The sequence below is a fragment of the Pholis gunnellus genome (assembly GCF_910591455.1).
Source record: "Pholis gunnellus genome assembly, chromosome: 13".
NCBI lineage: Eukaryota > Metazoa > Chordata > Actinopteri > Perciformes > Pholidae > Pholis > Pholis gunnellus.
In genome coordinates, this window is record NC_136540.1 from 24,421,023 (window position 1) to 24,447,727 (window position 26,705).

A 26,705-nucleotide genomic window follows, 5' to 3' on the forward strand; every position below is an offset into this window, starting at 1 on the left:
TCGTGGCCGATAAGGCAGGGTTTTTTTTTTTTTTCCTCACGTGGCAGCTGTGGAGAAGCCCATCTATTAAGATGAAAGGGAAAAGGATGACTACTGTGCAGCCAGTGGCATTGTAACAAGCTGGTGTGAGTGGCTACCAGGCCTGAAGAGGAGGACAGGGGAGGGAGGGCATGCTCTAGATAAGCAGAGGCACGCAGAGGTCACCGAGGAACGATTCTTTTCACCTTGGTGGCCACCGGTGTGCCACGGGGATGTGCAAAGAGCACAGCGCTACAGTTTATCTGCTCTCCACATCTATCTGGAGCTAACATGGAGTTATGCGCTTCATTTGCTCGGTAAACCAGTGAATTCAGATGATTTGTGATGGCTGACTAAGGACAGACAATGATAAGAAGAATCACCTGTGTTTGCATCCCACACGTACACTACATCAGTGTGAGAATTAAGTACCTTACCTATTGTAGAGTATCAATTAACAGCATTCAAAATATATGTTTCGTAGCAATGGTAGCTGTGTAGTATTACTGTGTGCTACTGAAAGAGCACACTGTGCTCAGTTCAAGCTTCCTCTCATCACTTATCATACAGCACCACCTGCTGGATATTCAGCAAAATGAAGTTCAACAAACTGGTGTCAGAGAGAAAAAAAATCTGTCCTTCAGTGTCTTTGATGCCGTGCAGTTCTGACTTTATGATGCATACATTAGAGGTGGAAGGCCTCAGGTAATATCTGATGCCACTGCACACAGTGACACTGGCTTTTATGTTTGTATGGTTAGGTGAGTAATACTGTAGGCCACCAGATAGTGCTGAATATGTACGGCTGTAGCTCTGGGGTCATCTTGACAGAATGGATTCTACTGAATCAGAATAAAATCCTTGTCAGTTCACTTTTAGTATTTATAGTTTAACAAATTTAACAAAACAATTGCAAGTATTTTCAGAGATTTTAACAGTTTAAAAAGAGCAGGGATTTGCATGCCTGAACATTTTAACAATACAAAAAAACTCAAATGTACGCATTTTTGGATTTTAATAAAATAAGTGCATACGTGCGTAGTGGAAGTTAAGACATCACAGGGCCGGGCGTCTTCAGGCAGCGATGCGTGACCTCTGCAGGTGGGAAAAAGAACACAAACACAACAAAAGCTTCACATGAAAACCAGCAGCAGAGATTGAGAACAGCAGTCATGTTCTAAAAGGTTTGACACAAACATCTTTGGAAATGTTTTATGAGGAGGAAAATGCATCCAACACGTTTGTTTGTTAGCCCTCAAGGATACGCACGCATTTTTAAGACAACAATTTGTGGGGACAATAAGGCCTACGATTATTTATTAAGTACATTACTTTATTGACATTCATAAATGACAATTAAAATAGTCATAGAATAGTATGTAGGAAAACATGTAGGGACGACCCCTAATAGTCGACATCTCAGTGCTGGAAATATTCCATTACATTCTGGCTATATGGGGGGAGGCTGAATGTCTGATTTCACAAGGAATTGCTTGCTACCAATAAATCATATTTTGGTAAATATAAATCCATGTTTAATATTAATACAAATTTGAAAATAACATTGAACTTTCAATCAATCTCCTCAGTGTGCATGAATACATCACCATGTAGACTGGCTTTAACTGGGACACATGGAAGAGACCAGTGTAACGTAACTAAAGAGTCTGGCTTCAAACCAATGTCTTTGGAAGAAAGCCAAACTCTCTGACCAGGCTGGTAGTCGGGTGCAGGGATCCGGTGACGGTATGAAAAGCGCTGGTCGTGGTCAGCTGGATGGAACAGGGTGGAGCAGGGCATCATTGCAGAGGAGATGGGCCTGGACTGAGGGAACGGCTACTTCGTCCTTGCGAGCAGGAAACAGATGTGGTAAGTAAACCAAGGAACAATCAAACAGGGACATTCCAGTGCCAGCGCTGGACAGGGAGCTGTGCTTGTTTTCAATCCCGGGCAGGTGGCGGCTCCAGGAAGAGGGATTCCGGGCAGTGACACAACAATCGCGCTGCCTCCAGGTCCTGCCTCCATCTGCCCGTTGGCTTGAGGACGGTAACCGGAGGTCAGACTCACAGAGGCTCTGACAGAAAGGCTTCCAGACTGGTGAGATGAAATGGGCCTGGTGAGATGAAATGGGCCTGGTGAGATGAAATGGGCCTCTCTGTCTGAGACGATGTCCAAAGGTTTGTCAAGGAAGGCTGAACACAGAGCCAGTCTTCAGGAATGTGTTAACAACTGTGAATATAACCGAGTTATACAATTTGATGTAAAGTGTATTGAACCGCATTCTATGTGTGAATGGTGCGATACAAATAAAAAATGTAATCATTATTATATCAATATTTCGTAAAAGGAGGCCACCATGCCTCTGCCATTGTATGAAAATGCCTTCATTGTTGTTGAAATAAAATCTTGCAGATGTAATAAGTATATGTCTTCTGTGGCTTATCCTGACAACATGCTTAGCTTGGTCCTTTCTTATTAGAACAGAGAACAAACAAGCAGTTTAATGGTAAAATACCAACGGTATGGTCGTCAAACACAATCTTATTCTCTGAGAACTTGCTGCACAGTAATAACAAAAACAAACTTTTTCAGTTGAAGTTCCTCTGGTTCCATCGTTCCTGAACTAGACTGAATATATATTCAGCTCACAGGTCCTTTCTGCAGAGCTCCAGTGTTTCTATCATGTGCAGGTTAGTCAGACTTCGAAGGAGACAGTAACAAACACTTTAACCGTCTAAACACTGAAGTTTAAACGCATAATTCATTAGGGTAATCTTTGTGTGTATTAGGGTGTAACGTTTTTTTAAATGAACAACAAGCCTATCTTTTCATATGTTCTACTTTCAGTCCATGACCACGGTTAAGCTAAATGGCGTGTTTCTTACCTTTTGTGAGGTGCGGATTGACAGACAGCTAAAAATGCATTATATTGAAATCATGTGGCAAACAATCAGCTACAGGGTCGACTGAATGAACTCAAAGGGTGGTCCCAAAATGTGTGATTTTCAACAAAAAAAACTTGTTGTGTATGCATGCACTTAAAAAAAACAACAAAAAAAAACAATTACAAAATAAAAACCTGAAAACAAAAGATACACAATTCTAACAATGAATCAGCATATGTTCAAACCCCCTCCAAATCTATCTTAACAAACCCTGTACCCAAGCACCCCTCACACAATATCCTAAACACTGTAACTTTAGTAACGTTCAGTTTCTACTGTACTGTCATCTTACAGTACAGGTAAGATATCAATACTGTAAAACTGGGATTTGTCAGTCCATATTATGTTCGTATGATATTCCCTGTTCCAGCTCCAATATTGCAAAAGAGGTGTCTAGAATCCTAAAATCTTTTCTCTCGCTATGTGTGGTCACAAAGACGGTAATCTCTATAAATAGATTCTGCATTCCTCAGACCGATAGTTGAAGGGTTCAGAGATCGCAAAGACAGAAATCATGACCAACTGGATTGCCTTAAATACACCAACTCTGAAAGAATAGATCACTGAAGCATTAGAAATGATACATGTGGAAAATGTAGCATTCAGACTGCAAAATAAAGAGACAGAAACTAATAATCCCTGTCTCCTTTTTCTGTCAGTGCTGTTTTAACCTATTCAATCTGACCACTGAGTACGGCCCACTTATGTTTTTCTGGACTGGGAAACAAATTCAAATTCAGAATCCAAGTTCAAACAGTTCTCTCCCATCATGCAACACTGTGGGGATATCCACTCAACGTATGATCGACTCAAAACTATTTCAAATTTAAGTAATAGTTTTGGTGAGTGATTTATACTGGTTTTATCTCTTTTAAAATTGTCAATATTGGAGGAAAAACATCAATATAACAGCTGATTCCAAACTTTTGAATGGTAGTGTACATATGGGCTTGTAAGTTTTGTTTTAGGACAGAATTAAAACAGTGTGAACCTACCCTTTAAAGGAAACCTGGATGAAATAAAATAATCCCAAATGTTTACAGCGGAGATTCTTGTTTCTGAAATGTTATAGAAATGAATGTCAAGAAAGAGGAAACAAGACAGATTGAAGATTGCTGCACGAGATGAAAAATGATGAAAAAAGTTAATTTTGCACTAATCAATCAAATAATAATCTCTACCCACTGGCTCATTTGTGTTGGTGCACGCTTTTCATGTCTTGCATGTTTGTGAAAAGAAGCATTATGAAAACATGGCTGTTAAATTTGGATGTAAATATACCAGGGCCTGTACTCAGTATGATCCAGTTGTAATCAGAGAGGCAGTAATGTAGTAGTAGTAGATGCCGACAGTCAATAAGAAATAGAATATGAAGCCCTGTCTCATAACTCTCAATCAATTTGATAAACTTATTAAAGAATTGCCATCCTAAAAGATTTATATCCGACTGAAAGATGTGAACACTCAGGCGCTGAGGAAGAGCGGAGATGACTAGGATTTCTTCACCGCATCCAACAGAAAATAGCGTTACGTCAAATGTAATTGTCTCAGAGACCAAGAACATGTCACCAGCTTCACACATTGTATCGCTGATGACATCTCCCCAACCCCGCCGTGACACATTAATGGACTGTAAACGCTTTTCAAGTCTTCCAACCACTCAAAGCGCTTTAACACTACATGTCATCATTCACCCATTCATACATTGATGGAGGGGCTGCCATGCAAGGTGCCACCTGCCCATCAGGACTAACTAACATTCATACAGCAGCAACAGCCTGCAGGAGCAACTTGGGGTTAAGTGTCCTTTCCCAAGGACACATCAACATGGATCGAACCGCCAATCCTCTGATTGAAGGATGACCCTGCTCTACATTAGGTTCCTAGACCAGGACACAGCACACACACACACACACACACACACACACACACAGCCACCTGACACACTGCAGACTCCTCTGGGATATACAGACATAAATCAAGGCTACAGAGGAGAAAATTGTTCTTTCAACACAGTCATTGTCGGCACAGGAATTCTTCACCATTGACATCATGTGGGCAACCCTGTGGAGGGGTCGATACGTGTCTCTTTACAGAACAAATGTTTCTGGGAAGAGCATGCCGTAGCATGTGTCATATCAAATCATTACAGTTTCAGACAGATTACAGCCTCGCCCCTGTTCATTGTGTAATCAGTAATGTTTTAAAGTCACGTATCTCTCTATGAGCTACCTTGCCCATTCTAGACAGTAATAACCAGCCATCTTTGGATTATGAAGGTCTCAATTGCCATGAATGTGATCTAAAAGACCTGCCAATCTTCCTCTCCCCATCCCCCAAATACCACAAACACAAGCCTGCTGGGTGTCATGTATGGACACACTGCAACCTAGTCATTGGTCCATAACAACCATTGGTATTAGAACTATACCCCCCCCCCTGTCCTTTTCTACCGTTTTCCTATTATGGAACTTGCTCTAGAAAACAAATCAATATGCACTCAGATACTGAATTGTTATTTAACAGAATAAATGTCCTAAATAACAGCCCAAGTGAACAGCCAGTTGAAAACCGTGAATTACTTTGATGTGTATGCATGCACACACACACACACACACACACACACACGATTGTACACAAGACAGGACAGCGCTTCCATTGAATTTTTGGCAGCTTCAGTAAGACATCAGAGGCAGCAGCAGCTGGCACCGTGCACAGAGAAAGGAAGGGAGAAAGATGACGGGGGAAGTACGCAGTCTGTCAGAAGCAATGTCAGGTCACTGCTCTCCTCATCTGCTCACTGGCGAGCTCCATTCGTCTTGGCAGATAGCAATTTATGTGTCAAGTTAACCTTCCTCCACAGACTTGGCTCCGATGCCTTGACTGGGGCAGTACAACTCCACTGACGATTCTATAGAGCAATAACAGAATTACAGAGCGCGGGATAGAGCTGGGGAACAGCTCTCACAGCAGCAGTACATTAACCTCCTTTCACCACTATGGCCGGCTGCGGGCTCATACAGTGCGTGGGCAATGCCAAGGCAGACATTAGAGAAAAGAAAAAGCTCTTTAACAGAAACAGGTCAATGTACTGCAGCTAAAAAACCTTCAAGAGAGGCTCATAACCCATTCTGTGTCAAAAAGGGTACTGGTTATATTTCATGATCTTATAGGTGAGGATTTCCTTGTTGGCATTGAAAGACAATTTGAATTTAAATGTCTTAAGCTTTGGAAGCATTGCATTGAGCTGAATTCTAAAAAGTCATTTGTCAGCCACTGTTGTGAATTGCTAAATGTTATGTACAAGCTCAATTGGTAGAAAATGACGCTAATATTACAAAGATGTGGAATTCAATAACCACTGAAGCAACCCATGCAAAAGGAAGAAGAATGCATCATGTTTGTGTACTGTAATACAGTATATTGCACCAATCCTAGTGATAGAAAGCAACCTAAAGTAAGTACATTTACTATTACTGTAAACATTGTCATTTTATGCTACTTTATTTTGGAAATATTACCTTTTTACAATCATTCAGCAATCATTTCTAGGCATTTGGGGATTTAGATTTTTATATTAAAAAACAAATATTTGATAAGCTTATAACATAAAATGCATTGTTAAAAATTAAACCGGTAGTTAGTAGTAGGAGTAGATAAACTTGCTACATCACAACCTACAGTAGGAAAAACTGATACTGTAAAAATACTATACATATGTGCAAGTGCAATTTTTCTGCAGAAGACCTTTATTTTGCTGATGATACTTCTTTGAATTCTGTACTTTTACTCAAATAGAACATGAACGCAGGACTATTACTTGTGATGGAGCATTCTCACTTACATGTATGGTTCAGACCTGTAACAGTGAGAATGAGTAAAGGTAATCAGCGAGATGACATCATGAAATCTTGCCCCTACACCACCTAGATATGAAAGGTGCTTTCGTTACTTCAAGCTAAATCCTGCTGGATGAACTGGAGGGGCCGTACGTGCACGCTATAACTCACTGAACCCAGCCTGTCACAGAGGAGATTATGGAAAGTTCAATAACAGTTTCCTCCTCCTCTGCTTTGATTCTTCCAATTTATTAAACTGTGGGAGATAATATCGGCTGCCTTAAGCTGCAGGGGAGCACAAGCAGGCAGGCAGCCATGGCTGTTGGATGAAAAAACAGATGGCTGGCCAGGGGCCTCGCGGCCTAAGAGGAAGACTAACAACATGTTCATACCTTCAATTTGTTAGCTCGCTCTGCCCGACTGCAGGGAGGGAATCCAATAGCTTCATCACTTCATATTCCCCCAACTTCAGGGCCCCATTTCAGAAAGCAGGTTTAGTGAAAACTACAAGTTAGTTAACCCTGAGATTCTCTCTGACTCATTCATTCAGTCCTTATCAAAGCACATATTGCAGCGTAATAATTAGCGGCGGTTCACTGTCTGTTAGAATGTAAATCCTTGTCTGATATTCATTTTTTCCTCAACAAAATCTGAAGTTATTGTATTTTTTTGTCCTCACGTTCAAATATTACACAGTCAAGTCACCTTTGGCTCGAAATAAAACTTCTGCATGTCCTTCTTTTTGCATGTGGAAGTTTTTTTTAATATATATAAATATATGACGCTGTGACAATGTGCACACATTTGATGTCAGCTGTCATCCAGCAGGACTCCAGCCAGCAGCTTAGTTTAGCACGAAGGCTGAAAATGGGGAAACAGCATCTCTCTGAACAAAGGAAACAACTACCAGCACCTCTAAAGTCCAATTAAAGTCAAAATGAATTAACACATTATATCTCATTTGTTTAATCTGTACAAAAAAACCTGAGGTGTACATTTGACAGATTGTGCTTTTAAGGTGGGTCATGTACTGGACTATTTCTTGGACGGGAGTAACGGGGCAGTCTTACAGTGGCATCAAGACTTCAGGAAATCACAGTGGTATCAATTTTCTCATATAACTCTTGGCAAGAAAGCATTTCTCCCAGCGTGAGAAGCTAGTGGAAGTGCTTGCCATGGCTGGCAGAATAGAGCTGTTACGTTTTGATGTCAGTCCTCGTGTGGACTGTGGATGTGTGAATCTGTTTAATAAAGGTGTTTGGATATATTTACCATAGCTGAAGAGCCCATTGGCTGTCTTTTTGTTGTTGATGTCTTCCATGTAGCTCTAGTAAACCAAACAAGAGACAGATGTGAGAAAACAGACAACTCAAAGCAAACGGCTGCTAATTGTAGTTAGCTGAGCTACAAAATGGTCGATACGGAAATAAACCATTGAAATGTACTACACTACCAAAAGGCTAGTCAACAATGTACTGAAGACCGGTATTACCAGCAAAAACATAACGTAGTAATTACTAAATTACTGTCTTCTGTTCCTCCTGTATTCGCTTCATCTGAGGTACATACCTCGGCGGTGTTCAAATGCTCATTATTTCTTTGAATCAAGGTCGTCTGAATCAAAGACACTCATATTAACAGACGTTTTCATTAACTCTGGTAGTGTAAAGGGGCGTCCTGGGAAAATATATTGTTTTGGTCTAGTGAGATCGAATCGGGCTCGACGCGATCTTGCAAAAAATACATTTCTTAAAAAGTCTTCTTTCGTAAGTGGCTGTAATGTAGTGCTCACTTAGAATCATATTCGCCACAGCTAGAAAATCGCCAACATCATGTTTGTGAATGCGTGAGGAATCTGGCAACAGAGGCACCACAAGGTAAACACAACAGTACGGAAACCAGTGAGTTAGAAAACCAGTTGGACCGTAACACATGGCTCACAGTCAACATGTTGAGAGCCGTTGAGAGGCAATCGAAATAGAATCTTTAAAGAAGGCTACCGACAGTAAACGTAGGCTACTCCTTTTGGTGAATAATATCTATTTAATTTTGTAATCATAATTGACGCATTAATGAGTACATCACTTTGATGTTGCAGTTGGAATAACTTTATGCTGCTTAGTAGCTCAATTTGTAATAATGCATCATCCTTCATTAGTTAAACTAAAGCTGTCATATTAATTCAGTGGAGGAAAAGTACAATATGTATGTAGTATTATTGTATTATTTATGTAGTGGAGTAGAAGCATAAAGTTGCATAAAATAGAAATACTTAAGTATAAGTACTTCAAATGTCACAAATTAGTATTAATATGACCTAGAAAAATGTAGTAGAGTGCAGATCTGTAATGTTTGATAGAATGAATACAAACCACAGTTTGTGTATCAGACTCATTATTCACTTGTCTCACACAACAAATACACTCTATTTCTAATCTATGCAGCTCTCTACATTTGCTCTGTGCAGTTAAACTAGAGTTCAAAACGTTGTGTTGCCGGTTGAACGCTTCCTCTGAACAGAAACTGTCCGTCCTGCTGAGCATTGAGTTCCGTTAGCTGTTAGCTGTGTTAGCTGTAAGCTTTGTTAACCAAACACACCTCAGCACTATGCTGCCCACTGGCTAAGCTTAGCTAACAGCTAAATAGCGCTCCTCCTACCGACATGAAACGACGCGCTCACTCCAATGAAGTCAGCGCTCTGTTCAGTTTGTCATTTGCTTAGCAATAGTTATACATAACGTTACATACTTATATAAAAACAAACAAACAATTGTCTTACTTAGATTTGCAAATCAAGAGAGGAACAATTACCCAATTCCTGAGAAAGAAAAATCCAAACTCAAGCAGTTGACCACTTGCGGCCCCTAGCGGCCGTTAAGAGTAGTGAGCAGTCAATGACAAAAGTCAATAACATATGTTGTTATAAAAGTTGTTTTCAAAAAGTGTGAATTACTGAAACCACGAGAGGTCCTCGAGCATACAATCGGAAAGGGACACAAAACATGATGGAATGAGAGGTTTAGAATACGAGAGTAAGAGCATGGACAGACAAGGTGCATTTCAGTCCACCTGTTTTTTATGCACATTATAAATTTGCGCATAAAAAAACAAGTTGAAACTTGAAAAAAACTCAAAATATCGCTACACTGTGCTGAGGTGAAAAGGTTGGTGAATAGACAAAAGTAAAATGCACGACAGTGCAATTGAAACAGACTGTAATTAATGATGAGGTGCATATTGCATAACTTGCCGCAGAGTGCCCCTGATGCTTTTGTCTCTTATGACAGCAGACGTCGCAAACGTCTTCTGTAGATTTTTACGGCGCATCGGAGATAAAATGCTGCAATGCCTCATCATGAACATTTTCAAATCACACTCCATAAATTATAATATGTGAGAAAAATGAACACAATTAAATACACATTTGATTTAATTGCTATCACTACCTGTCACTGTTGACTGTAGCATGTACTAATACTTCTAATAATATCAGGGCTACTTATAGTAATTGTGATATTGGTAATAGTGTATCATTATGATGATATCATTGTTTTTATCATTAGTCAATTAGCTCATAGGCAGGTCCACCGCTGACATTCTTTTAATCAGTTTCTTTCCCATTGAAATTATTCTCATATTTTCTTCAATTGTCTTTTTAATGATGTGGAAAAATCCCCTCTTCATATCTCTATATGCATCGCCGGGGTTATTGCATAGCTTTATTCTCCCTTTTCTTCACTCGTGTGCGTGTGTGTGTGTGTGTGTGTGTGTGTGTGTGTGTGTGTGTGTGTGTGTGTGTGTGTGTGTGTGTGTGTGTGTGTGTGTGTGTGTGTGTTTGTGTGTGTGAGAGAGACAAACGCATCAGGGGCATCATTTGCATATCAATGCTTGTGCTCGCTCCACCACTCATCACACTTGTCGATGGGAAATAAGTGCACTTTCACCGGTGAGGTTGTCCAACTGTTAATACGCACGGTTGCATGTCGGCTATATTTGTAGCGTCTATACATCTATACCACTAATTCATCACGTTTCTCTGCAAACCATCATTGCGGTAAAATCGCAATATTTTATGATTACCAAAAGTCAGAAGGATGATTCATTTTAAAACTGACTTTACTAAGTGCTACATGATTCAGGATAAAGATGAACCAAGATAACCTCGTTTAAAATGGGTACATTTGGATGGAAGCCTGTCTTATTGCACGCATGCACGCACGCGCACATATACATACACACACACACACACACACACACACACACACACACACACACACACACACAGTGAATAAAATGGAGAATAAAGGTATGCAATAAAGACAGCGATGCATATAGAGATATATTGTCCACATCATTAAAAAGACAAGGGAAGAAAATATGAGAACATTTTTTATTTTCGAAAGAAACTGATTGATGCTGATGATTAAAGTAGTGGATCTGCATTTTAATTATCATCATAATGATACATTATTAACAATATGACAATTACAATAAATAGCCGTGTTATTATTATAAATTATAATAATTATACATTATAATAATAACAATGATTAAATGATTATTAGGATGTATAGCAGTATAACAGTATTAGTACATACTACAGTCAACAGTGACAGGTAGTGATAGCAATGCTGTGTGTGTTTAAATTATGGTAACTTTCCTTAATTATTATAATGTATCGCGTGTCATTTGAACATGTTCCAGTAGGTGGAGGCATTGCAGCATTTTACATTCGATGCGCCGTAAAGAAATGTACAGAAGAAGTTTGCGACGTCTGCTGTCGTAAACAACGTCAAGATGTCTGAACGAGCAGCTTATGGTTTAGTCTGAAACCCAACAGCGTAGTTTTGTTTTTTAATTTACTTTTGCTTATGTTTAGTTTGGCGTCTCGGACATTGTATTAGATGGAGAACAATAACTTACCATGAAACTCCGCGTGCAGAATGACAGGTGAGCTGAAGCTTTTACCTCCGCCTGGCCTGATAGGAAACATCTGTTAGCTGCTAATGCTAACGGCAGCAGCCCAGTTCTCTGTGAAGGAGACGGGTCAGTTTGTCAGTTGTCACTACTTTTGGGTTTATTGCCTGGAAATGACTAAAGTAACCGACGTAAAGTTCAGCTTATGTTAATAAGCTTTCGCCCTTAGTCTGGACGAGATGTTCCGGATGAGTGATACACTGACTGCTTGACAGTTTCACTTAGTTCCTACTCGAAACACAAAATACTGTCAGCGTGACAGCTTTCAAACACTCTACAAGTTAATACTTCCGCAAAAATTATACATATTCTTATGACCACAAGGTTACCTTAGTATTGACACATTAAAGACACTTTAACATAGTCTATAAGTCGTGTTTGCTGGGAGCCCTCTATTACAAGATAAGTACGAGGTCCTGCAATACAACATGGTGTTCTACGGTCCTTATCGTAGATTAAATGAGTACCTATTGTACAACTTGTAAATCCAGATGATTAATGCTGGACACCATGTGAATAAGACTTTAAATTTTTGTCTTTTATGTCAAAGGAGTGATTCCAGAAGAGCACTGAAACTGAGGGAGTCTCCTGCTGTAATGCAGCCTGATGAGAGTGAGCGGGGAGCTCACACAGTGAATGGTTTGTCCCTGACTCTGCAACCAGAACTTACCAGGACACCAGCCCCTGGTGCTGCGGCCGCCGCCGCCACCAACCCAGACTGCAATGAGGTGCGGGTAACCATGACCAGCAAGCCTGGGGAGTCCAGTGGAGGCGCATCCTCCAGGAGGTCCAGAGTCAACTCCCACAGCCACTCCCATTCTCAGCCACACGGACACAATCGGATGCCACACCACTCGAATTCGGAGGCTGAGCTTGACCCGCCTGACTCCGATGTGGACTCTGGGGAACCCAGCACCTCCTCCTTGTCTGAGCTTCGCTATCTCTTCCGCTGGCTTCAGAAGAGTCTTCCTTTCCTTGTCATTGTGTGTGCTAAACTAGTCATCCAACACGCTCTCGGTGAGTAGGAGTGAAGCGAAACACCGTGACTGCACCTGTGAACACAACACATCGTGTTATACTCTTTTCTTTCCATTTGACCAGGTCTAGCAGTCGGGGTTGGCCTCTTCACAACTTTTCTATATGTGAACAAAAACATTCAAACTCAAGTCTTTCTTCAGGTAAGAGAACAGGAGAACACATTCCTTATGCAAGTTATCGCTGTGAGGTTCCTGAACCATGTTTCTGGACTGTCTCTCCTCAGGATCGTCACTCAAAGCTGCAGTGTGTGTGGCTGCTACTGTTCCTGATCTCGTCCACCCTCCTGCTTTACTACACCTTTCTCACCGAGACTCTTCACTATTGGTATGAGTTAATGCGTCGCATCAGTTACCCAGAACAACGAGCCCGTGGCTATTTCCTGTAACCAATTACGTGTTCTTAGAATATAATCTCAATTAGTCTGTGTGTATTGTGAGTAGGCAGCCAGAACACACTCTGGTCATTTCTTTTATACTCTGAGTGACTTTACTACAGCTCCCTCATCCAGCAGGACTTTGTTCACCTGTACTGCAGTTTAGTAAACAGCTAATCCTGCCATTTAACCTGAATGTCAACCTCCTTCCAGCCTCATCCTCCTCAGCCCAACCATTGAGCCGCTGGGTTTCTGGGAGGTTCTCTGGGCTGTCGGCATCACCAACTTCATAATCAAGTTTCTTTATATGGGGATTAAGTGCCTTATTCTGCTGCTGCCATCCTCACTGGTGACATACAGAACCCAGGTGAGAGTGAGGGGGTTTCTCCTTTGGATTGTTGGATAAGAAAACAAAACAAATATCGCTCTGTTATGTATGTCTTGGCAGTGCAGGTTGAGTAGCTCTTATTTTGTGTTTAAATGTCTCCAGGGGCGGTGGGTGATGCTGAGTGAGGAGCTGGGTCAGGTCCACCAGGCCACAGCGCCCGTCCCACTTTGGTTCCGCTACCTGGTCACGTACCAGGAGGTTGACGGCACCCCTGGACTCACACTGGGGGTCCTGCTGGCTTTGCTCTACCTCATACTGAAGGTGTGATCAGTCGCATAACAAGCAATAGATCTTTGTATTATTGTTACAACAAATATATAATATACATTTGTATTTTACATTTGTTGTTTTTCTCTTTCAGCTTTTAGGATTGTACGGACAATGGACGTCTCTACTGAAAACCGTGAGGATATTGGTGAAGGGCGAGGTCAGTGGAAAACAACTTCTTTCATAAATGGTCACATTCAGTCACCAGCTGTTTGAAGGTGTTCTTTGTTTCTCAGCACACAGGCTCAGCGGCCACTAGGAGTCAGTGCAGCGAGGCTGGAGACGTCTGTCCCATCTGTCAGGGAGAGTACAGGGAGCCTCGGGTTCTACTCTGTCAGGTAAAACCAAACAAGTGTGCGCCGCAGGGCTTTGTAATCAGTGTACACGTAGTATTTGTAATGTGTCGTGTGGGCATCAATAGATTAAGATCCCTCAGGAGTCTGTCACTCACATCCCTTGCAGAAATCAATCGCAACTTAATTAATTGAGCAGGAGCAGTATTACGTGAGAAAATCTGTAATATAAAAGATGTTTTTAAAAATCAGTCTTTCACCCCTGCAATTGTTTTTTTCTCTTATTTGCTTATGTAATAACCTGTTTTTCTTTATATATAATTCTATATATATATCTGACCTGTTGTTTTCCTGAATCAGATGAACTGAAGTGCATCACTTGTGTAGCTCTCGTCATGTATGGTAAGTGCAGGACATGCTGACATGTTGTTTTTCTGCCGTACAGCACATATTCTGTGACGAATGCATCGCTCTGTGGTTTAACCGGGAGAAGAGCTGCCCTCTCTGCCGCACCGTGATCACAGAGAAGGTTAACAAGTGGAGGGATGGAGCCACATCTCCACACCTGCAGATTTATTGATGGATACGGGGCTTTTGGGTGCAGGGCATTGGTATTAGAGAGTATTTAATGTGATTTTCTGTGGCTGTCAACCTCCACTGACAAGTAATGTTGTACACACTGTTTCATGAATGTGAGGGCAGTGCCTCCTGCAGGCCGAGGTCCATAAGGACACACATTGAACCTACTGGAGGCATTTTTCTGGCTTATTGACCAAAACATCACTACTTCTACCTACACACTCGGACGAGAGAGTTGATTATTGCCATGACCTCAAGTGATTTTTGATTTTTCTATTTTAAGTTTTATTTCCTTTTGTGTTGTGTTGACTTTATTCACCTTTAATCTTGATATAAACTTTCCTGATTGGGCAGCAAATTATTGTACTTTCACAGTTCCCTCTACTTGTAAATACGGGAACATCAGAGAATATATATATATATATATATTAAAAAAGTATTTTAAACAGATTTTTCCTCCCTCACATGTGTGAACAAACATCACACAAACCCTCTCATCCAGCATTTCTTGCATTTTTTGGAAGTGACTTATTTGTAATCAACGGTTCAAGATGGCTTGCTGAATTTTGCTTTAGCTGCATCTTTGAGCTTGAACCGGACTGCGAAGTCTTCCAGGAAGCTCAGTACACAGTAACAGCTGGTCCAGTAGTGAGCAGACCTTTGCCAGCACGCATCCATGGCAGGCTGAAGAATAACTATGTGACAGATAAACAGTTGGGCTTTTGGTTACCATTTCTTTTCGTCTGATAAAACGGATGCAACTCAGTGTGTGAGACTAATTCACACATTATTTTTCTACGGCCTTGCTTTTGTAAAAACCAAAGACTGGGAGAAACATCTATTTTATTATGTATAAAATCATTTCACTGTTATTTTTATCCATTTAGAGGCATAAACTATCCGAATAAAGATCTACCATTTGAATGTTTGTGGCTCTTTTTATGAAGCAAACTGAGAATCACGTATTTGCTGAGTAGCTGAACCTTCAAGTCATAATCTGACACAAACAAGGTTTTGAAGAACTTCCATCAGTTTAGATCATATTAATCCCACAGACGTCCTAAAATAACCTGAACAGATTTTTGCCACTTTGTATCATCCATTCTGTTACATTGCCACTGATCAGACATTTATTGTTGACTTCATCATATACACATTCCCATCTGAAAGGGCAGCTCTGTGGGTAACAAAGCAACCGGAATAATATTATTTAACACCTCTAGTCAGAGACGGTGTTTCTCAGCTTGATAAGATGTTTCTCAAACAACTGTGTGGAAGATACTCAACTGTACCTGAACAGAAGAAAAGTATCGACCTCTAATAGACTCCACCCACACACACACACACAGATAAATGATCCCACTCAGGTCATATGTGAAGCAAAGAAAATGAACATCCATCCGTTTTCCCCCCTAATAACGCTTTAAGCCTAAAGGTGCGTTCACACCAAACGCGTTGAACGCGGCGCGAATCGCGCCAAACGCGCCGCCGGCATCGCCGGGGACTATTTGTGTTCATTCGCGTCCATCGCGCTGGACGCGCCGAAAAGGGGGCGTGGCTTATCGGCCTGAAAGCTGTTCAACTGTCCGCCATCAACCGTAGAAAAATAGCCTCTATTTCTGCTCAGTACGTGTTGTGGAAGTCCCAGATATCACGGGGAACTAAACGCCGTCATGTCTGGTTCATAACATAGTCCGGAGGAGCTCCGTGGATTTCATCGAGCTCACTGTGTCTAGCGAGCCACACGTCGGCTGTTTACTACAGCTGTATGAACACACTATAAACTGACTTGGCTGTGATTTAACGGCAATAAACCGACAAAAAGGGACTCCGAAATAACTACGTAATGATGCCGATTTGTACTTGTTTTATCAATGAAGCTCGGATCGATCGGTGCTAGGCTATGCTAACATTACGATAACGTCATATAGACGTAAATACGGCAGCGTCTATTCATTGTTTGTACCATATGGTTTACACACAAACATGTCTACACATAGTTTGGTCCGGTCTCTACTGATATGAGGTATTGTAGAGCTCTGGGTGAACATAGCGGCTACAGCATTTATTTTCTGATTTAGCAACAGCAGGACTTCACTGATGACGGAGAGAGCAACTCAACGCTGATTGGCTATCGCGCTGGAGCGTCACGCGATTTTTTCGCAGAAGTTCAAATATTTCAACTTCTGCGTTTGGGGTGTTTCGGCTTTTCGGCGTTTCGGCGTTTTGACGCGTCAAACGCGCCGCGCCAAACGCGCCATCGCGTCCAACGCGTCTGTACATAGACTTTGAATGTAATCGCGCCGCATCGCGTTAAACGCGTTTGGTGTGAACACGGCTTAAGTCTGAAGTTCAAGTTTTCAGCAAGGAAAGTGTTGGATGTTAAAATGTTTTCAGAAAGTCCCCCTTCAATATGATACTAAGCCACACAACAAATACTGTAGGTCATTTAGGTAACTGTCCTTAATTATGGAATAAAAAGAAGAAGCTGCATCTGAGAATGCTGTAAGACATGTTCTGTGGAAATAAAACCATTCTCTACATGCTTATTATCATTATTATGGCAAAATAAGTCTCAGATGAGAAGGCCAAATCAAATAACCCGTTCTACTGCCTGACCTAAATAATACTACATAATAAATACATAGTTTGCATAGTGTGAACAATACAGTGGAAACACATTGGCACTTCAAATAAATATTGTAACAAATTAACGTGGAGTGGAAAGTGGAGTGATTGGTCTTAAACACAATTGTACCGGAATGGTAGAAGAAGAAAATCAGTGGGCTCAGACTCACACAGGTCCGTATTAGACCCTCCGTCTGAGCTCCACTCTAAATAACATTAAACGATCTCTGTGAGCGGCACTGTGGAAAACAAAGTCACTTCGATCAAATCGGACATGATGAACCAAAACGTGACATTTGAACCTTGTAGTTCTTGAATCAGACCAGCGACTCACTCCGCCGGCTGCTGTCCGGGGTTAGTTTGCTTACCAGCAAAAGAGAAATCATTTGGTTGGTTGAAACAGTGCTTTTGGTCAATTCAACACTAAGTGTTTGGATAACGACAAAACATCCATTCAAACCGAAGCTCATCTTCATCCATTACATTTGCAGTTATCATTGAGGGAATCTGCGTCCGACAGCGCGGTCGGTTTTAGGGTGAGAACATTTGAATGGCTTGACTCCAGAGGCTTCGTATAGCAGCTTCACATCACATGAACAGGTCAAACAGGGAGTAACCCTGCCACCAGAGCCCGGATACTGTGGATGCACGAAACGCATCCACAAAGACATGAACACTGCCTGAATCAATGCAGTGCGGTGACATCAGTTTGGCTGTGTGTATTTTTGGGTGGACCTGTTGACACGACAGTAGCAATGGGACTGCGTGTACAGAGTTATAAATAACGCTGCAGGGGAAGCAGCGCAGGAGGTTTACACAAAAAAAGAAGGCATAGAGAGTCGGTTTACTTTCAACAGAAAGAAACTGAACATTGCTGTCTGGACAGGACACACTCCAGTCAGACGAAGTAAAGCAGTAGTGATTGTGGTGGCAGTGAAGCTGAAATTTCACTTCTGTCTTTTTACAGCTGCTTTACCGTAATGTTTCGCTCCGCCTACTCCTGACCACACGCTCCAGTGACAAAGGCAATGGGATTGTTTTCCTCAAACATAAAGGAATACCGTGTTCATCGTGGAATTGTTATCTAATAAATCGACCTACTGACAGTGCCACCTGCAAGTTCTCACAAGATAACCGTTAAAGAAAAGCCCAGCATATTGAGGGTGAACTAAACTCTCTCACTGTGATGAGGCAATGAGTCATTAATGCTAGAATTAACATTCACCAGACTTGAGGATAAAAGAGCACCAGTAAATCATACGATAATGCCAGTAGAGTACACCAAGCTGGCATTACCCAGCCAACAACAAGCGAGTCAACTTTCATTGAAGAGCACCTCTCTCACACAACTTCCCCACGACTCTCACATCTACTTCACTGCTGATTATCTGCGTCAGGCCGAGGTGGCCAGGCTGAGTCAGGAGGGATGGGAAGGCGCTGCTGGAAGAGCTGGTGATCGGCACTGACAGTGTCAGTCAATTCAAAAAAAGTCTCTTTGAAAAACAAAAAAGGAAGAGGAGGAGGAATTAGAAGAGTCCTAATGTTCGTAGGCGAGCCGAGCGTCATAGGTTCATCCGTAGATGTTCTGGCCGCTTGGAGTTCATGGGGTAGGCCTGCTTCTTGTAGGGTCCCGCATTGATGCCTGAAGGGTGCCTGATGGGAAGCGGCGCCGAGGCCTCAGAGCCACCGCCGCTTGTGTCCATTTGCTCCGCTGCCGACACCTCCATGGGCTGCTCCACAGTGCGGCCAGTCGCCGTGGGTCCCCGGGGCCAGCAGTCCCCTCCTACAAACTTCACCGGGCTGTGGAAGGCGGACATGTGAGACACTGTTGTCTGCGAGGCACCAGCCCGTATTTTTAACGTCACAGTGCAAATCATGCGTGTCAGTGAGAAAACACACCTAGAAAGAACATGGAGGCTAAAGGCAGATTGCTCTTTAACTCCCAGATGAGGAATGATTTCAATAGAATGATTGTTCAAGTAGTTAGCAGGTATTCAGACTGAAGTTTATCAATTTCATTTTGGTCCAGCCATTTACATTTACAAGGTCAGCAAATGGGTCAGCTATGTTGAAAATAACAGATGGACTTAGATGGAAGCCGAGACAAAATAAACTCGCCGTTACCTCACAGGTGTTCTTGGGCTTCCTGGGAACTTCCGTGGTGAGCGCACCTTTGGCTCAAAAGAGAACTTCCCTTTGACGTTTTCCAGCACGGATGGGGCTACATATGTGAAACCCTGGGGGAGGGGGGGAAACAGAGAGAGGTCTGAGTCCACCTCTTCAAACACCATCTTTCCAAAAACAACCCACAGCTGATGATGAGCAATGAAACGCTGAGTAAACCATATCATGCAATGTGGTGGAACAGTGAGCGAAGCTTCCAGGAAAGCCAACAGGACTACACCAGATGGGATGCATTAACTGATTCTCGTAAGACCTACCAAGGAAATAAAAAACACTTGGTCCAGAGCTGGCCTGTTTGTGTGCTTGTTTGCAGACTACACAGAAATAGCAAAGTGCAAGAGTAAACGCCACGGTGTTCTAATTAAAAGCGTTGCTTTCAATGCTCAATCCCAAATCAGCATTGAGTCATGTGTTATCTTTGTACGTCACATCACGGATTATTCCTGATATCATTTGTTGCAAGTTCCGAAGAATGCTGGAAACTCCAGAAAGTGAGACAAAGCAGACAGAAAAGTTGCACTGAGTGCTGGGAGGTACAGCACTAGTGACCCACCAGGAAGGCCTGATTGGCACTCTCGCTGAGCGTGGAGTCGTCGGGGCTGTCCACTGGAGGCTGGCTGGTGAACTTGGAGTCAAATTGGCTGACGTCATCAGCCGATTGCTGCAAGAAAATAGCAAGTCAGGTAATCATCTTGCAGGGACATAATACTGGTCACATTGCTGCGTTAAAAAAACAACAACTTACCAGGTATGGTTTAAATGGAGGCTCTACTTTGCGAGCGAGGAGGTCATCCCAATTTATATGACGGAAGAACTGGTGGGCCTTTGGAAAAACAACGGGAGCAGCAGCAGCAGCAGGAGTTTATTACTTCATGACTACTGCAAGGTTTTCCAAGAAGCCTGAGAGCTATTGTGTTAAGGCCCAGATCAATACGTTAACACACTGCATGCATACTACCGTGACTCCACTTTTAACAGATGTATTTACCTGGACCTCAGCAGCATCTCCTGGTCCAGCCCCGAGTCGCAACGAGGCATTTCGCTTCAGCAGCTGAAAGACAAACGTTTGGAGATTCGGGTTTTTTTTCTGCCGCTCCAAATGTTTTGCACAGAGACAACACGTCCAGAGAAGCATGAGGCAGAAGGAAGGCTAACACAGCTGACCTTTTTCAGGAGGTCCCTGGCTTCTTGTGTGAGGTAAGGCGGAAGGCTGAGTTTGCATTTCAAGATTTTGTCAATGGTCTTCTTTCGGTTTTCACCGGTGAACGGGGGCTGCGAAAAAGTAGTAGGACCGAAAACAGTTAGCCATAGTAGCAAATGCTTCCTACATGAATGACATTTACAGTTTGACTTTCTTTGTTAATGCGACCACGGGGTTGATGAGTGTGCACTTACTGCTCCTGTCAGCATGTCATACATGAGAGCTCCCAGACTCCACCAGTCCACCGCTCGGTTATGTCCGCTCCTCATCAGGATCTCTGGAGCCCTGAGGACGGAAGAAGGGAATGACCACGATGACTCAGCAGATACACTAGACTGTGTAAGAAGTATGAAATTGTGGCTGAATGTGCATAGCTCTGCAATAATGAATCCACACAATCGGCTCGGCGAGTGTGTGGGACATACATGTATTCGATCGTGCCACAGAAGGTGTGGGTCACCGTTCCGTCGTGGATGGACTCTTTGCAGAGACCGAAGTCGGTCAGCTTCACGTGTCCTAGAAAGGAAACGGTACCAAAGTGAGCACATGAGAGAAACTACCCAGTAGAAAGAATATGTTCTTGTTTCTCGTCAGAGAGCCTTCCGGTTTGCGTACCGTTGTCGTTGAGCATGATGTTCTCGGGCTTCAGGTCTCTGTAGATGATGCCTTTCTGGTGCAGGTGACCCAGCGCCATCGAGATCTCAGCCAGGTAGAAACTGTCAACAGACGCAGGTCACACATTCAGCAAACTTTCACCGACATCAAGGGAATCTGTTTTTCTCCATCACCTCTCACTGACTGCGTGTGTCTACAAATGTTCTGCGTGCTACTCGGTGATCTGCAGTTTGTGTTCTTCTCAATGTCATCCAGGATTACTACACACCCCTATTTGTTCAGCAGCTTGGTTCGTGTAATCACCGTTTTCATCTACAGAGAGTGTTTATTTATAAAACAGAACAGCAGATACTGTAAGCGGTTTGTCCCTGTTCCAAGTGACCGTCACACCGCCTCAGAAACAGTGTTGCATATCTGCCTGTTTTTACTAGACGGAATGCTTCCCACTTCAAATCCCCCAAACGAGTTTGCTAGCATTAGCCTGACAGAGACAACAGATCACACCGACACCGAGACCGTATCTGGCCTGTACGTCATGAGTCAGCAATAAAAGACCTTGCAGAGACAAATGGCAACACGGGGGGGGGGGGGGGGCTAAGATGCCCACACTGTTGCCATCTGGAAATGGGTTTATATTGTAAACAATATGGGAACAAACACAGAGAGTGGAAAGGAGGATGAAAAGATTCAACAGGATTTAGATTTGACGTGTTTGAACAAAACATCCTGAAACAGGAACATTTAAAAAACAAAAAGTTTTTTTTATTTCATTTTATTTAGTTTGTCAGGATAAACTCTCTTTAACCAACAGTAACGCTGTCAATTAGTCAGCTAACGGCTAATGTTATGCCAGATGGTTCAGGCTTTACCAGTGACGGACTAGTTAACTCACCATGCTGTGTCCTCCATGAAGATGCCCTCTCTTTCCAGTTGCATAAACAGCTCCCCTCCTGCAGTCACCACATATAAAGTCAGTCATATTTAAAAACATGTGCATGTAGGGGTGTGTGCTGTACGGTGTGCTCACCGCTCAGATACTCCAGGATGAGGTACAACTTTCCCCCCGTCTGGAAGGCATAGATGAGGTCCACGATGAAAGGATGCTTCACCTCCTCTAGAATGTTCCTCTCAGCTTTGGTGTGAGCCGTGTCCTTTGCATTACGCACAATCATGGCCTGGCAGGCGACATAACGGCACACAGCGAGTCAGGGTGTAGAACTGTGAATAATAACTGTGACCCCGTTAGCTTGTGTCAAAGCTTCAACATCAGCTGCAGAGGCAGAGCAAGAATCACGCACCGGGTTGGTAGCTACAGTCAAGTCTCATTGAGCCAATAAACACAGTCATTATCCCCCCCAAAAAAAACAAGTTTCGGGGAATATGAGCTGGCTTCTCAAGCAAAGTCTGGCAACAGCTCCGTGTCAGCTGCAGAGAGGTCAAGCGCAACAGAAGCAGCAGATCTGAGGTTTCATGGGAAATAGCCTCCACCGGGACGTCACCAGAGAAGGCACACAATGACACACAGCATAATGTGAAACTGAGTATTTAATGTGCTCATTCCACACAGATGTGGGTCACTTGTCTTTGCTTAGTTATGGATTAGATCATGCAGATGATATTCCTCTTCCACTACACTACTCTCTATAGGGGGCAGTTAGGCCTCACCTGTAATTGGTGGAGATTATTCTCACTGAACAATATGAAAACCTTCAGCCAGACCCGAGACAGGCCCATTCACTCACCTTCTTCAAAACTTTCATGGCGAATATCTTCCCGGAGGTGGAACCTGAAACCTTCCGAACTTGAAACACCTGTAAAAACAGTACATCACATCAAGCAAAATCCACAGACATTTCTGCAGCTTTCACCAAGTTTAAAATTAAGAAATGTTTAAATGCTAAATAGATTACAATCTATATCTTATCACATTCCTTCAGTACTTCCCAGCAGTTCATAATTCGTGATGATAAAACTAATTTAACCGATGTGACAAGGACCTGGATAAGCAGCAGAAAGGGGATGGATGTATTAACCGCATAGGAAATGAAGTTCATTTAAGTTTTTGGCTAAAATCGACACCTATATTATCTCATAATGAGAAAGTTAATGGAGCATGCAGTAGTGACGGTGCTCGCTATAGGTCTGATGGTGCCGACTGAAACTGAATCAAAAAGGTTGAGCACCTTCCTGCATGCCCAATTTACTGTTACAACAATCATGCTTTAGTTTCATGGTGTCTTTACTTCTCCCGACGGCACACAACTAGATACAAAAAGCTGCTAGAACTCACATTACTGCCTACAGCTGGAGGACAAAAGCGGCTTTTGAAGATATAATTTAAGACTTTTCCATATGTTCCGAGGCCTTTTTGCTGTTTGGATGACTATGGCTTGAAAAAAGACACTTTGTCATTCAGAGGAATGATTAGGGACAAACGGAACCTGACATGAGGTTCATAAGCCGCAATTGTGCATGTTGTTTCTTCATTCGACTATGATTGATTAGTTATTCTTCTCTTATTCTGACGAAAGTGGGACCAGGGACAGTTCAGGTTTTGCATGAGACAGCTTGAGTCTTTGAGGAATAAGTTTTAAGACCAAGGAACTTCCCATCTTTGCCAAAATATACACTGTAACTTCACAAGAACATCAAAACAAATGACAGCGTGTTTCAAAAAATGAGAAATTCCCAGGCTGCAGAACATTAGTCATCAAATACCAACCCACTTCAAGAAAGAATAAGTCATGTGTCTGGTGGCTAAGTGAAAAGTGTCTCCAAAATAACTGATGTTCCCTTCAATGTCAGGCCGAGAAATTACAACGTGAGAACATTTCCAGAACTCTACGTCTCTAGAATATCGAAATATAACCATAAAAACAAGACCATTATATTGATCTCAATAGTTTCCCGATGAGATACGGGGGGGAGGGGCTGGGGGGGGGGTTACACTTCTTTACTGTGATGTGAGTAAAGAAGGAGGTGGTTCTGGGACACCAGGCCTGACATTTAAAAGGTGCCACAGTCTGAAGACCCTGTAATGAATGTTTGGGGATTCAAACGGGTGTTGATAAACAGCAGTGACCATGAACAAAGTGATGAGATTTCCAGCCACAAAAAAAGTCCCCACCCAAAGGAATTTCAAGACAATTACAAAACCCTCCCCCGTGTACTGGCAACGAGATGGCAAGTCCCAAGCCAAAAGGGCAAATGACAAAGTGGTATTTTCTAAACTTTTCTATGACATTATATGAAAAGGTCCCAGTTAGAATTAAACCCCCAACTCTACAGCCCTGCATTCAATGCTTTAGTTTCTAACCTACGTATAGAATATTTAGTTCAAACCTTCAAAATCCAAATTTCAAGTCATCGTACATCACAAAGAGGAAGAATGGAGGAAGAGTCAAATTCATATTTGTCCATTTTCATGGCAGACGATCAGAAGCCTCACCTTTCCATAGCCACCTTTCCCCAAAACCTTCAGCAGCTCAAAGCATTCAGGCCTGATCTGCTCTTTTCCCTTGTTGACAATGTTCTCTGAAATTTCAAACTTCTCACAGTCATCCATGTTACTGGCAAAAAAAAAAAAATGAAGAAAATCTTATTTGAAGCATTCACGTAACATTGTGTTTACAATTTCAGACACAGCAGTATTATCAATGTGGGTATCAAGCATTTGACCTAAACATAGATTCACATTAGTGCAGTGAGCCCCAATTGGATTATTAGCCTTAAGAGACCCTATCCAAGATTATATCAAGTATAACTGGGTCTATTTGGATAGGTGACAAATTAAAGGAAACTTGTGCAGTTGTTTCTGAAAGGGCTGGGGGGGGGCAGACTATGCCAGTGAGGACTGAAGATGTCCTGGAGGCTTGTGATGGTTACAATCACACCGTCTGTTAGTTTTCCCTTTAAATTTCTCTAATTTCTTGACAGTTGGCTTACGTTTTGTTAGTACTTATACTGCAAAAACATCAACATGGAAGGTATCAAAGCACTAAAAGTTATTTACGACCCCTTGAGGATAGTTTCCAGTCATCCAAATAAAAATATGATGACGTTGTTTCCCCTTTTGGGAGCCAGTGAATTAACTTTATAGTTTAGTTGTACTTACAAGTCAAAGCCACTGCACTGGTCCATGTACTCACTGAGCTGGCCCTGAAAACAAGGCACAGGAGGGTTATTAAGCAGCTAACCTGAGCTTACATGTAGATATAGTATGGACGTTACATTGTTTTTACTTTTAGTGTTCAGCAGTTTATTTACTAAACAAATACCAAGTTTATTCGCTTTAAGTTAACAGGTAACGTGACGGCTGACTAAAGCGTCACCAGGCTGCTTAACTTAACAGTTACCAGCAAAAGGCCCATGTTTGTTGTAGCTAATAGCTAATAAAACCAATGTTAGTAACGCTATGTGATGCGTAACTCTCAACTACTAACTCCACGTTAAGTGAGTGGTGGGAAAGCTAGCTAGCAGTGTATTTATTTAGTTAACGTTACACCTACTAGCATTGGTAGGATTTCAGCCCGTTGTTGCTGTGAGGTCATTTACATCCCACTTATTCTTAATGTAACGTTAATGGTCAAAACATACACGTGGCATATATGTAGCTAATTAACCTACACTGTTATGTAGCTACAGCTCTACAACGGACGAATGCCGACGCAGCTCGTGACGCCGCTAACTCCATTGTCGGACATCAGTTAGCTACGCCCGGTGAAATGTAACGATACGTTATAGGTAACTTGTATTCGGGCTTGCGTTATTCCTGCAGTCATTGTCCATTTCCCCTCGACAACACATTGCTGACATCTGTGCCTTCACCGGGTTCACGTCATGTGCGCTTCAGCGGTGGTTACCTTAACATGTGCCGTGGAACTCAAACTTGTCCCCCGTCAACACTTCTAATAGCGCGGATGTACTACACCGGGACGCCGGCCATCATCTTATATACAGAAAATGCAATGGGATTTATATTACAGTTTAATGGGGCACTGCTAGATTCCGCGGGAAAGGGGTCAACGAGGACATGTCCGCTGACGGACACCTGCCTGGTCAACGATATTACCAACGCAGGCCTCGGAGCTGCTAAGTGCGAGCTAACTGGCTAACAGCGGCGGCATTAGCCTCAACGTTAACGTAAACTCACCCCGTCCTCGAGGTCGTCGTCAGAGACATTCTCATCCGGTTGATCCAAATCGATGTCGAAAACCCCGGCCATGTCCACGGCACTTCACTCGGCGTTTAGTCAGAAAACACAGTCCCACTCTCCCGCCTCATGGGAGAGCCATCACCGTAACAACCGGCTACAGCGGAAAGCATGGGCTAGCATCCAGCTAACCAAAACAAGACACGCA

The 26,705-nt window shown here is 42.5% G+C and overlaps 2 protein-coding genes across 2 annotated transcripts; one reads left to right on the forward strand and one right to left on the reverse strand.

Annotated features, from left to right (window-relative positions):
• The first annotated feature begins 11,592 nt into the window (after positions 1 to 11,592).
• On the forward strand, positions 11,593 to 15,641 carry rnft1 (ring finger protein, transmembrane 1). Its single transcript, XM_079172381.1, has 9 exons — positions 11,593 to 11,752; positions 12,330 to 12,796; positions 12,881 to 12,957; positions 13,041 to 13,141; positions 13,404 to 13,557; positions 13,681 to 13,839; positions 13,940 to 14,005; positions 14,082 to 14,183; positions 14,584 to 15,641. The coding sequence occupies exons 1-9, from the start codon at positions 11,727 to 11,729 to the stop codon at positions 14,716 to 14,718; spliced, it is 1,287 nt and encodes a 428-aa protein (XP_079028507.1). The 5' UTR covers positions 11,593 to 11,726; the 3' UTR covers positions 14,719 to 15,641.
• On the reverse strand, positions 15,468 to 26,705 carry rps6kb1a (ribosomal protein S6 kinase b, polypeptide 1a). Its single transcript, XM_079172380.1, has 15 exons — positions 26,498 to 26,705; positions 25,460 to 25,503; positions 24,794 to 24,914; positions 23,088 to 23,156; positions 22,373 to 22,520; positions 22,238 to 22,295; positions 21,346 to 21,446; positions 21,156 to 21,246; positions 20,925 to 21,015; positions 20,694 to 20,801; positions 20,518 to 20,580; positions 20,275 to 20,352; positions 20,083 to 20,190; positions 19,470 to 19,582; positions 15,468 to 19,145 (listed from the first exon to the last, which is right to left on the reverse strand). The coding sequence occupies exons 1-15, from the start codon at positions 26,567 to 26,569 to the stop codon at positions 18,908 to 18,910; spliced, it is 1,503 nt and encodes a 500-aa protein (XP_079028506.1). The 5' UTR covers positions 26,570 to 26,705; the 3' UTR covers positions 15,468 to 18,907.

What these genes read in the sequence shown, in the direction of transcription:
- rnft1 (XM_079172381.1), top strand. Translation starts at nt 11,727, where the DNA reads ATGAAACTCCGCGTGCAGAATGACAG. An exon ending in AAACTCAAGTCTTTCTTCAG is followed by an intron (nt 12,958 to 13,040) that starts GTAAGAGAACAG and finishes GTCTCTCCTCAG; the next exon opens with GATCGTCACTCAAAGCTGCA. An exon ending in ACCGAGACTCTTCACTATTG is followed by an intron (nt 13,142 to 13,403) that starts GTATGAGTTAAT and finishes ACCTCCTTCCAG; the next exon opens with CCTCATCCTCCTCAGCCCAA.
- rps6kb1a (XM_079172380.1), bottom strand. Translation starts at nt 26,569, where the DNA reads ATGGCCGGGGTTTTCGACATCGATTTGGATCAACCGGATGAGAATGTC. An exon ending in GAGATGCTGCTGAGGTCCAG is followed by an intron (nt 20,353 to 20,517) that starts GTAAATACATCT and finishes GTTTTTCCAAAG; the next exon opens with GCCCACCAGTTCTTCCGTCA. An exon ending in AGCCCAAGAACACCTGTGAG is followed by an intron (nt 19,146 to 19,469) that starts GTAACGGCGAGT and finishes CGCCTTCCACAG; the next exon opens with CCCGGTGAAGTTTGTAGGAG.